General features: G+C 41.1%; 1 protein-coding gene across 1 annotated transcript in view; it reads right to left on the reverse strand.

Moving 5' to 3' along the window:
- frmd3 (FERM domain containing 3) overlaps positions 1–13,426 on the reverse strand; it is a 163,537-nt gene that overhangs the window by 63,259 nt on the left and 86,852 nt on the right. The window contains exons 6-7 of the mRNA XM_061901376.1: positions 11,058–11,181; positions 666–753 (exon numbers count right to left, since the gene is read on the reverse strand). Coding sequence (XP_061757360.1) covers positions 666–753; positions 11,058–11,181 — 212 coding nt within the window. The remainder of the gene's footprint in view (positions 1–665; positions 754–11,057; positions 11,182–13,426) is intronic.

A 13,426-nucleotide genomic window follows, 5' to 3' on the forward strand; every position in this document is an offset into this window, starting at 1 on the left:
TATTCCTCCCACCTATCCACAACATCGTCAGCAGAACACCATCCGCACCATACACGGTGTTGATAGTGCACTGCTTCCCCTTACTGAGGCGGCGGATGGTGGTCCAGAATCGCTTTGAAGCTGTCCGGAAGTCGTTTTCCATGGCTTCCCCGAACTCCTCCCATGTCCGAGTTTTTGCCTCCACAACCGCTGAAGCTGCTTGGCCTGTCGGTACCTGTCCACTGCTTCCGGAGTCCTATGAGCCAAAAGGACCCGATAGGACTCCTTCTTCAGCTTGACAGCATCCCTCACCGCTGGTGTCCACCAACGGGTTTTAGGATTACCGCCCCGACAGGCACCAACTACCTTGCGGTCACAGCTCCAATCAGCCGCCTCGACCATAGAGGCGCGGAACACGGTCCACTCGGACTCAATGTCCAGCACCTCCCTCGTGACATGTTCAAAGTTCTTCCGGAGGTGGGAATTGAAACTTTCTCTGACAGGAGACTCTGCAAGACGTTCCCAGCAGACCCTCACAATGCGTTTGGACCTGCCAGCTTTGTCCGGCATCTTCCCCTATCATCGCAAATTGTCACGTTTACAGCAAACTAATTACTGAAGCATCCGGTCTCTTCAGTTATTAATAACATCGCTTGGATCAGAAGCTCCATAAACAAAATGTTTACCTTGCATGGGTGAGGGTCAACTCCATACGTTTCTAAGTTGTGAGCCCTTTGGAGCATGTTCAGTTCTGCCAAGGAGGCACACTGACCCCTGCAAGAGGGTACAAGATTATTAGCATAGGAAATCCAGAAGTATAAATTGATACAAACGGGCAACTTGGCATTAACAGAACTTGGCTAGCATTCTGTTTGTGTGTTATTTTTCATTTTTCTTTGGCTTTTTTGCACGTGTTCGAACACACTGTCAGAAATCAGTGCTAGGTCAAAGACGAAAATGACGACACATGAGAAAAAAGCCTGAACTGGCTCACGAAGATGTGGTTTGCTGCCACGTGCTGGTTTGCATGTAAATACCTCGACCACAAATATAAGACAAGCTGTAATTGTAGGACAGTTTCCTATAAAAAATCTTATGTGAGGGTCAATGTGGTAATTTTATTAATATCTCAATTCCTGTCGTATCAATTCCTAGATATGGTCGTAACTATACTTAATGCACTGGGCATAATAAACACAACATTATTAATATTGCTACTATGGATAATTTGATCAAAAACTCCCTAAAACAGCCCACTACCTATAATATAGGTTTTTTAAACATAAGATCATTGTCTCCTAAAACGTTGTTAGTTAATGATATTATCAGGCACAACAATCTTAACGTCATCGGTCTCAGCGAAACCTGGCTTAAACCAAACGACTTTTTTGCGCTAAATGAGGCATGTCCTCCTAACTTTACACATGCGCATATTGCCGGTCCGCTTAAAAGGGGTTGGGGGGTCGCACTAATATACAACGAAAACTTTAACCTTAGTCCTAACATAAATAATAAATATAAATCGTTTGAGGTGCTTACTATGAGGTCTGTCACACCACTGCCTCTACACCTGGCTGTAATCTACCGCACCCCAGGGCCCTATGCGGACTTTATCAATGAATTCTCAGAGTTCGTTGCTGATCTAGTGACACACGCCGATAATATAATCATAATGGGGGACTTTAATATCCATATGAATACCCCATCGGACCCACCGTGCGTAGCGCTCCAGACTGTAATTGATAGCTGTGGTCTCACACAAATAATAAATGAACCCACGCATCGCAACGGTAATACGATAGACCTAGTGCTTGTCAGGGGTATCCCCGTTTCCAAAGTTACGATACTCCCGTGTACTAAAGTATTGTCCAATCATTACCTTATAAAATTCGAGGTTCAGATGCATGTTCGTCAACCTAATAATAATAATAACTGCTAGAGCAGCCGCAACATTAATACAGCCACAACGACAACTCTTGCTGACCTACTGCCCTCGGTAATGGCACCATTCCCAAAGTATGTGGGCTCTATTGATAACCTCACTAACAACTTTAACGACGCCCTGCGCGAAACCATTGATAACATAGCACCGCTAAAGTTAAAAAAGGCTCCAAAAAAGCGCACCCCGTGGTTTACAGAAGAAACTAGAGCTCAGAAATTATCATGTAGAAAGCTGGAACGCAAATGGCGCACGAATAAACTTGAGGTGCACCATCAAGCATGGAGTGATGGTTTAATAACTTATAAACGCATGCTTACCTTAGCTAAAGCTAAATATTACTCAAATCTCATCCACCGTAATAAAAACGATCCTAAATTTTTGTTTAGTACGGTAGCATCGCTAACCCAACAAGGGACCCTTTCCAGTAGCTCAACCCACTCAGCTGATGACTTTATGCAATTCTTTAGTAAGAAAATTGAAGTCATTAGAAAGGAGATTAAAGACAATGCGTCCCAGCTACAACGGGGTTCTATTAACACTGACACGATTGTATATACGGCGGATACTGCCCTCCAAAATAGTTTCTCTCGTTTTGAGGAAATAACATTTGAGGAATTGTTACAACGTGTAAATGGAATAAAACAGACAACATGTTTACTTGACCCTCTTCCTGGGAAACTGATCAAGGAGCTCTTTGTATTATTAGGTCCATCAGTGCTAAATATTATAAACTTATCACTCTCCTCGGGCACTGTTCCCCTAGCATTCAAAAAAGCGGTTATTCATCCTCTTCTTAAAAGACCTAACCTCGATCCTGACCTCATGGTAAACTACCGACCGGTGTCTCACCTTCCCTTTACTTCAAAAATCCTTGAAAAAATTGTTGCGGAGCAGTTAAATGAACACTTAGCGTCTAACAATCTATGTGAAACCTTTCAATCCGGTTTCAGGGCAAATCACTCCACGGAGACAGCGCTCGCAAAATTGACTAATGATCTATTGCTAACGATGGATTCTGATGCGTCATCTATGTTGCTGCTCCTCGATCTTAGCGCTGCTTTCGATACCGTCGATCATAATATTTTATTAGAACGTATCAAAACACGAATTGGTATGTCAGACTTAGCCCTGTCTTGGTTTAACTCTTATCTTACTGATAGGATGCAGTGTGTCTCCCATAACAATGTGACCTCGGACTACGTTAAGGTAACGTGTGGAGTTCCCCAGGGTTCGGTCCTTGGCCCTGCACTCTTCAGCATCTACATGCTGCCGCTAGGTGACATCATACGCAAATACGGTATTAGCTTTCACTGTTATGCTGATGACACCCAACTCTACATGCCCCTAAAGCTGACCAACACGCCGGATTGTAGTCAGCTGGAGGCGTGTCTTAATGAAATTAAACAATGGATGTCCGCTAACTTTTTGCAACTCAACGCCAAAAAAACGGAAATGCTGATTATCGGTCCTGCTAGACACCGAACTCTATTTAATAATACAACTCTAACATTTGACAACCAAACAATTAAACAAGGCGACACGGTAAAGAATCTGGGTATTATCTTCGACCCAACTCTCTCCTTTGAGGCACACATTAAAAGCGTTACTAAAACGGCCTTCTTTCATCTCCGTAACATCGCTAAAATTCGCTCCATTCTGTCCACTAAAGACGCTGAGATCATTATCTATGCGTTTGTTACGTCTCGCCTCGACTACTGTAACGTATTATTTTCGGGTCTCCCCATGTCTAGCATTAAAAGATTACAGTTGGTACAAAATGCGGCTGCTAGACTTTTGACAAGAACAAGAAAGTTTGATCACATTACGCCTGTACTGGCTCACCTGCACTGGCTTCCTGTGCACTTAAGATGTGACTTTAAGGTTTTACTACTTACGTATAAAATACTACACGGTCTAGCTCCATCCTATCTTGCCGATTGTATTGTACCATATGTCCCGGCAAGAAATCTGCGTTCAAAGGACTCCGGCTTATTAATGATCCCAAAGCCCAAAAAAAGTCTGCGGGCTATAGAGCGTTTTCCGTTCGGGCTCCAGAGCGTTTTCCGTTCGGGCTCCAGTACTCTGGAATACCCTCCCGGTAACAGTTCGCGATGCCACCTCAGTAGAAGCATTTAAGTCTCACCTTAAAACTCATTTGTATACTCTAGCCTTTAAATAGACTCCCTTTTTAGACCAGTTGATCTGCCGTTTCTTTTCTTTTTCTTCTATGTCCCACTCTCCCTTGTGGAGGGGGTCCGGTCCGATCCGGTGGCCATGTACTGCTCGCCTGTGTATTGGCTGGGGACATCTCTGCGCTGCTGATCCGCCTCCGCTTGGGATGGTTTCCTGCTGGCTCCGCTGTGAACGGGACTCTCGCTGCTGTGTTGGATCCGCTTTGGACTGGACTCTCGCGACTGTGTTGGATCCATTGTGGATTGAACTTTCACAGTATCATGTTAGACCCGCTCGACATCCATTGCTTTCCTCCTCTCTAAGGTTCTCATAGTCACCGACGTCCCACTGGGTCATTATTGCCACCGATGTCCCACTGGGTGTGAGTTTTCCTTGCCCTTATGTGGGCCTACCGAGGATGTCGTGGTGGTCTGTGCAGCCCTTTGAGACACTAGTGATTTAGGGCTATATAAGTAAACATTGATTGATTGATTGATTGAATTGCGCACATGAATCCATGAAAATATGGAAAAGCTGCGGATGGTGTGTTTAACAGAAAATGTATGGGGCTGTTTTTTTGAGGAGGAGAGGGGGTGAAATCACCAACTAAATTGATTTGAATTCATTTTCATTGGAGATGATGATTTGTGGTAAAAAGTGTTTTGAGTTAGGAACTGCATCACATAACAAATTAAACCCGTAAGTTAAGGTATTACTGTATTGTATGATGCTCTGAATCAGGTGATTTTGTATTGTGTCATTGCATTTTGTAATTATAAATAAGTAATTATTTAGATGTGTCTGAGCTTAGGAAAAAGGTCATCAGAGTGAAGAGGCAGAGGCCAACAAAAACATTGGCTTCTTCTGCTTCTTTTTAGACAAAGTTAATGTTTTCTTTTTGATTTCCTTTTTTTCCACATTTGTTTATTTTGTTTATGGTAGTCCTACAAACCCCGTTTCCATATGAGTTGGGAAATTGTGTTAGATGTAAATATAAACGGAATACAATGATTTGGAAATTATTTTCAACCCATATTCAGTTGAATATGCTACAAATACAACATATTCGATGTTCAAACTGATAAAAAAAATGTTTGTGTGCAAATAATCATTAGTTTTAGAATTTGATGCCAGCAACACGTGACAAAGAAGTTGGGAAAGGTGGCAATAAATACTGGTAAAGTTGAAGAATGCTCATCAAACACTTATATGGAACATCCCACAGGTGTGCAGGCTGATTGGGAACAGTTGGGTGCCATGATTGGGTATAAAAACAGCTTCCATGAAATGCTAAGCAATTCACAAACAAGGATGGGGTGAGGGTCACCACTTTGTAAGCAAATTGTCAAACAGTTTTAGAACAACATTTCTCAACGAGCTATTGCAAGGAATTCAGACATTTTACCATCTACAGTCCGTAAAATCATCAAAAAGTTCAGAGAATCTGGAGAAATCACTGCACGTGAGAGATGATATTACGGACTTTTGATCCCTCAGGCGGGTACTGCATCAAAAACCGACATCAGTGTCTAAAGGATATCACCACATGGGCTCATGAACACTTCATAAAACCACTGTCAGTAACTACAGGGGCGGCATAGCTCGGTTGGTAGAGTGGCCGTGCCAGCAACTTGAGGGTTGCAGGTTCGATTCCCGCTTCCGCCATCCTAGTCACTGCCGTTGTGTCCTTGGGCAAGACACTTTACCCACCTGCTCCCAGTGCCACCCACACTGGTTTAAATGTAACTTAGATATTGGGTTTCACTATGTAAAGCACTTTGAGTCATATAATTCACTTCACTGTCAGTAACTACAGTTGGTCGCTACATCTGTAAGTGCAAGTTAAAACTCTACTATGTAAAGCCAAACCCATTTATCAACAATACCCTGAAACCCCGCCCGCTTGGCTGGGCCCGAACTCACTTAAGATGCAAAGTGGAAAGGTCTTCTGTGGTCTGACGAGTCCACATTTCAAAATATATATGGAAACAGAGGACGTGGTGTCCTCCAAAACCAAGAGGAAAATAACCATTCGGATTGTTATAGGCGCAAATTTCTAAAGCCAGCATCTGTGATGGTATGGGGGTGTATTAGTGCCCAAGGCATGGGTAACTTACACATCTGTGTAGGCACCGTTAATGCTGAAAGGTTCATACAGGTTTTGGAGCAACATATGCTGCCATCCAAGCAACGTTATCATGGACGCCCCTGCTTATTTCAGCAAGATAATGCCAAGGCACGTGTTACAACAGCGTGGCTTCGTAGTAAAAGTGTGCGGGTACTTTCCTGGCCCGCCTGCAGTCCAGACCTGTCTCCCATCGAAAATGTGTGGAGCATTACGAAGCGTAAAATACGACAGCGGAGACCTGTTGAACGACTGAAGCTCTACATAAAACAAGAATGGGAAATACTTCCACTTTCAAAGCTTCAACAATTAGTTTCCTAGTGTTGTTAAAAGAAAAGGTGATGTAACACAGTGGTGAAGATGCCCTTTCCCAACTACTTTGGCATGTGTTGCAGCCATGAAATTCTAAGTTATTTAATATATATTTGCAAAAAAAAAAAAAATGTATGAGTTTGAACATCAAATATCTTGTCTTTGTAGTGCATTCAATTGAATATGGGTTGAAAAGGATTAGCAAATCATTGTGTTCCATTTATATTTACATCTAACACAATTTCCCAACTCATATGGAAACGGGGTTTGTAGGACTACAATAAACAAAATAAACAAATGTGGAAAAAAAGTAAATCATATGGAAACAGGGTTTGTATTTTGTTTCAAATGGACATACAAGTAAATATACAAGTATTCACTCATGCATATAATCATGTTTCATCAAAAATATTAACGTTGTTGCCCTAGGGGAAACTGGGTAACACATACCACACTGACAAAGCTTAACCTATTGTTACTATAACAATCTACAAGATTAATATAGTACTTCTTTTTCTTCCCCTCCATTTGTCTGCTTCATTCTATTTCAAGTTATCATTACATATATGTATTGTTGCATTTGAACAGTTGTATTGTTGATAATAGAGGTAATAATTGTTATTATTCATTATCAATAGTGCTATTTCTATTGGTATTTTTATTGGGCCATTTGCACTGTAATAATGCTCATTGTCATTTCTGTATTATTTATTTCACTAACTGCTTCTTGGCTATCACTATTACCATCATATTTGTACATATCCTATTTGCTGATGTTGCTCAATTTTGTTTTTGTTGTTGTTATTGTTGTGTTTGCTGTTGTTGTTGTCTCGCTGTCTTATCCCCCTCCTGTCCCCACAATTTCCCCCCGTCTTCCGTTTTTTCTTATTTCTATCCCCTCCTGCTCCGGCCTGGCTGCACCAGATAATAATATAAACCCATTTATTAAAGTCAAATAAAAATAAGGCAACAAGAGAAGTATCCCACACTTCTCTTTTGTAAAGTAAATTTGTACAGCAGATATGGGCATCTACATCAACTATATGATTTGCCTGAGTAGCTGTTTCTGGACAAAAAAAAAATAAAAAAATAAATGGAGATTTTCTTATATCGTTGTGTTAAAAAATGCTGGTACAATTTAAGTTTTGTGGCAATAAATTCAAAACAATGATAGTTGTCGGATTTATAATAATCTGTGAACCAATCTGGACACTGTGCCAACTTTGCATCATAAAAAAGTCAGTTCTGATTTGGTTTCCCAGAGTTCTTCTGGTGTCACACTTGACTTATCTTTCTCAACAGACAACTACCGGAGGCAAGGTCTTTGATGTTTAGCTGCTGCAACGTCAATACGCTCTCATTTGCCCACGCAAAAACATTTGTTTATATGCAAAAGGATAATCATTCTACGGCTGAAAAAAAAAAAAAGGTTTTGTTGATTATGTTTCACCTCATGCCTTAGCAAAGTGCCGTTCTTAGCTGTTACTGTCAGTGAGGCCGAGTGGGGATGACAGAGGCCGCTTGTCAGCGCCTGCCTTGGTGCCATTGGGAAATGAGGGATTTTTCTTTGATGTTTCTAATCACTCCAAGTGTGACAAAACATCAGAGAGGTTCAAGAGCTGGCGCAGAGCTTTAAACAAACACGCAAACACACATCCTGCAGGAAAGGAAAAGAGAGTCGTCCTCAACTTGCAGCATTTATTTCATCTCGTTTCACAGATATGTACTACAAACCCCGTTTCCATATGAGTTCGGAAATTGTGTTAGATGTAAATATAAACGGAATACAATGATTTGCAAATCATTTTCAACCCATATTCAGTTGAATATGCTACAAAGACAACATATTTGATGTTCAAACTGATAAACATTTTTTTGTTGTTGCAAATAATCATTTACTTTAGAATTTGATGCCAGCAACACATGACAAAGAAGTTGGGAAAGGTGGCAAAAAATACTGATACAGTTGAGGAATGCTCATCAAACACTTATTTGGAACATTCCACAGGTGTTCAGGCTAATTGGGAACAGGTGAGTGCCATGATTGGGTATAAAAACAGCTTCCCAAAAAATGCTCAGTCTTTCAAAAGAAAGGATGGGGCGAGGTACACCCCTTTGTCCAAATGATTCCCGGGCGCGGCACCGCTGCTGCCCACTGCCCCCTCACCTCCCAGGGGGTGATCAAGGGTGATGGATCAAATGCAGAGAATAATTTCGCCACACCTAGTGTGCGTGTGTGACAATCATTGGTACTTTAACTTTAACTGCGTGAGCAAATAGTCAGTTTTTTAAGAACAACGTTTCTCGAAGTGCAATTGGAAGAAAATTTAGGGATTTCAACATCTACTGTCCATAATATCATCAAAAGGTTCAGAGAATCTGGAGAAATCACTCCACGTAAGCAGCATGGCCGGAAACCAACATTGAATGACCGTGACCTTCGATCCCTCAGACGGCACGGTATCAAAAACCGACATCAATCTCTAAAGGATATCACCACACGGGCTGATCAGGAACACTTCAGAAAACCACTTTCACTAAATACAGTTCATCGCTACATCTGTAAGTGCAAGTTAAAGCTTTATTATGCAAAGCGAAAGCCATTTATCAACAACATCCAGAAACGCCGCCGGCTCCTCTGGGCCCGAGATCATCTAAGATGGACTGATGCAAAGTGGAAAAGTGTCATAAGAACGTATAAGACAAGTGACAAACATGCAGGAGGAGCATTATTACTTGTCTGAGGATAAATGGTAAATGGGTTATACTTGAATAACGCTTTTTCTACCTACAAAGTACTCTTTGACACTATTTCCACATTCACACACACATTTACACTCTGATGGTGGGAGCTGCCATGCAAGGCCTTAACCACCACCCATCAGGAGCAAGGGTGAAGTGTCTTGCTCAAGGACACAACGGACGTGACTAGGTTGGTAGAAGCTGGGGATTGAACGAGGAACCCTCAGGCCACTGGATCTCACGGTGGGTCTATACCTAACATCTGCTGTAATGATACCAAGTACAGTAGCGTATCGAGTCGATACTACTATGATTATGTCGATATTTTTTGGCACCACAACATCTTCTTTTGTTCTTTTTAAATGTGTATTATGTTTATAAATTCAAGACATATGTCCCTGGACACATGAGGACTTTGAATATGACCAATGTATGATCCTGTAACGACTTGGTATCGGATTGACACCCAAATTTGTGGTATAATCCAAAACTAATGTAAAGTATCAAACAACAGAAGGATAAGTGATTATTACATTTTAACAGAAGTGTAGATACAACCTGTCAAAAGAGAAAGTAAGCAGATAAGTAGATCAATAATTCATTTTCTACCGCTTGTCCTTAATAATTTGGACAAAATAATAAAATGGAAAATGACCCAATATGTTTTTGCATATATTCAGCAGACTAATTAATAGTCTTTGTTTGCTTATTTACTACTAAAAGACAAGTTATCTTGTATATTCACTATTTTATTTAATGACAAACTTGCAATAAGGAACATATGTTTAATGTACCCTAAGATGTTTTTGTTAAAATAAACCCAATAATGCAATTTTTTTTGTGGTGCCTTTTATTTAGAAAAGTACCAAAAAGTACTAGAAAGAATCGAAATAATGTATCGGGACTACACTAGTGCAGAGTATGATGCCCAATTTGTATTTTTCTGTTAAATCAAATCTTTTTATGTAGTCGTTCACATTGTAACCCTTTTATCACTACAGTGAATTAAAACCTTCCTTTACTCTTTTTATGGTTATCACCACACACTTTTGTCTTTTCTCATAAAAATAAAAAAGTTTATATTTTAAATGTTAACTGAGCTGAAGTCTTACAAGAATCCAATCCAATCCTCTTTATTTATATAGCACATTTAAACAACAAAATGTTTCCAAAGTGCTGCACAACAATATTAAAAAAAACAAGAAAGACAAAGTATAGAAGTAATTTTTAACCTCTACATTTTACATGCAATTCATGATTGTTTGTTTGACATTTACATTCAGTTTATGTTGTATACTGTATGTTTCTAAAAAACATGGTTTATTTTCTTAATTTTGTGTCCAAACATCCACGGAAAAATAGGATACTTTGCTGGTGTAAATGTGAGCATGAATGCTTGTCTGTCTGTCTGTGTTGACCCTGAGACCCCGAGTGGAATAAGGGGTAGAAAAATGGATATTGGCTAAATTCTTGAACAAACAATTCCAGGTACAACATGCCAACTTCAAAGCCAGGACTTTTTTCAAACCACCGTTTCACCTTGCTATAAATGTATCTTTCGCCAATCCACTGTCTAAAAGTGATATTATAACAAACCCCGTCTCCCTGCACCAGTTTTACATTACATGCCTTTAATCAAATTTTACACCAGCTATAAATAGATCTGTGCCTCTGGTTACCTCCATTCTCTTCCTGCTGTAATGTCATTTAGGCAGATCAAGAGTAATTCTCCTATTTTTAGCCATGAAGACAAGAGTGTGTTTACGGAGCAATCATTGGTCGTACCTGAGCTCCGTCTTGTGTATTTCCATGATTTTCCTCTCCAGCTTGAGCGACTGCTTGGGGAACAGCTTGAAGTCCCTAATGTAGTCTGACGGATGCTCCTCTGGGTCGTAGTCGCCCAGCTCAGCTGAAGGGAAGGCAGGGCAGGGCGCATGTGGGACAAAACGGTAAACATTATTGCATTCACAGGGGGCGCAGCAGCTTGAGAGAAATCAAGAAAAAAATATTGTTCCCAAACTTGTTACACTAACTTTAGCTATGTTTAAAGCGGGGGTCAGCAACCCGCGGCTCGAGAGCCGCATGTGGCTCTTTAGCGCCACCCTAGTGGCTCCCTGGAGCTTGTTCAAAGATGAGTGAAAATGGAAAAAGATCCCACTGTTTATATTAAACATACTACACTGCTGGGAGGATTTGGCAAGCACTGTTTTGTCCTACTAATTCCCTTCTGCCTCATTTTGTCCACCAAATGTTTTATGCTGTGCACGAATGCACAAAAGGTGAGCTTTGTTGATTTTATTGATCCGCCGGAGTGCTTATCAGGCATATTTGGCCAATCCATGACTGCAAGCTAATCGATGCTAACCTGCTATTTAGGCTAGCTGTATTGCATCATGATGCCTCCTTTGTAGGTATATTTGAGCTCATTTAATTTCCTTTACGTATGTCCTCTGTGTATTTAATTTATATTTATATTTGCATGTCCATTGACACATTATCAGTATGTAATATTGGCTGCATTTCTCATAGTTGTTTGTGTGCCACGTTGTTCCAGACCAAAGCAAACGTTACCCAGCCTGCAAAGATTGTAATTAATCCATTAGAAGAAGACAGCCTGCCGTTTCCTTTAACTTGGACACACATATATATACCTTCGGCCATTCTGAGCCAGTAATTTCCAGAAGTTATCTCACCCTCTGAGAAGCCTTCGTTTTACTAATGATTTACAATGTTGCGAAAATGTGTAGAATGAAAATTAAAATACAACATTTCTGTCAATGAAGATTTACATCAGCCCTTAATAGTAGCCACAGTACGTCAGACTGAAGGACATCACGTCCGACACTGTGATCAGCAGCACCGGAGCACCGCAGGGAACGGTGCTGGCCCCTCTTCTCTTCACCCTGTACACCGCTGACTTCTACTACAACTCACAGCTGTGTCACATCCAGAAGTACGCGGATGACACAGCCATCGTCGGGTGCATCAGGGACGGCAGAGAGGAGGAGTTTCGGAACCTGGTGAGGGACTTTGTTGTCTGGTGCCACACGAACCTCTTGCAGCTCAATCCGTCAAAGACAAAGGAGCTGGTCATTGACTTTGGGAGGTCGAGTCCACGGTCACAACCTATTCTGATCGAGGGAGTTGAGGTACAGACCGTGGACTCATTCAAGTACCTCGGAGTTTGGGTGGACAGTAAACTGGACTGGACTGTCAACACGGACCACCAGTACAAGAAAGGACAGAGCAGGCTGTACTTCCTCAGGAAACTGCACTCCTTCAACATTTGTAGAAAACTCCTGTGGATGTACTACCAGTCTGTGGTTGCCAGTATTCTGTTCTACATGGTAGTGTGCTGGGGGGGCAGTACATCTAAGAAGGACAGCTCCAGGCTGGAGAAACTGATCAGGCGGGCCGGTTCTACAATGGGAATGAAACTGGACTCACTGGTGACGGTGGCAGAGAAAAGGACTGTTGACAAACTAGTGAGCATCCTGGATGATGCCAGTCACCCTCCGCATAGCGTTATCAGTAGCCAGAGGAGCCTGTTCAGTGCTAGACTGCTTCATCCCAAGTGCAGGACTAATAGACTCAAAAACTCCTTTGTCCCACACGCCATTAGACGGTACAACTCCTCTCTGGGGCGGGGGGCGGGGGTACTAGGATGACAGGGGATGCAAAACAATAACAGTGCAATACGTTTTCATAACATGGTCACTACTTCCTACTTTGTCTTGTTATATTCTTATTTTACTGTTATATCTTTATTCCCATTGTTGCTTTTTATTTTTTCTTCTTATTGTAATATTTCTCTATTTTGTTTCCATTTAAACCCCCATTATTTACATTTGACCTTTTTTTTAATTGATTTCAACTCTGTACACTGCTGCTGGAATTTAAATTTTCCTGAAGGAACTCTCCTGAAGGAATCAATAAAGTACTATCTATCTATCTATCTATCTATCTATCTATCTAGTAGGCTAGTAAAGCTAATATAGACACTTACATCATGTGTTGCCTTCCTTATAACACTTATACAAGTATTTAGTTTTTTTGCGGCTCTAGAAATATATTTTTTTGTATTTTTGGTCCAATACGGCTCTTTCATCATTTTGGGTTGCTGACCCCTGGTTTAAAGGGAACATGCATTGATT

This window comes from Nerophis ophidion, linkage group LG01, assembly GCF_033978795.1.
Source record: "Nerophis ophidion isolate RoL-2023_Sa linkage group LG01, RoL_Noph_v1.0, whole genome shotgun sequence".
Lineage (NCBI taxonomy): Eukaryota > Metazoa > Chordata > Actinopteri > Syngnathiformes > Syngnathidae > Nerophis > Nerophis ophidion.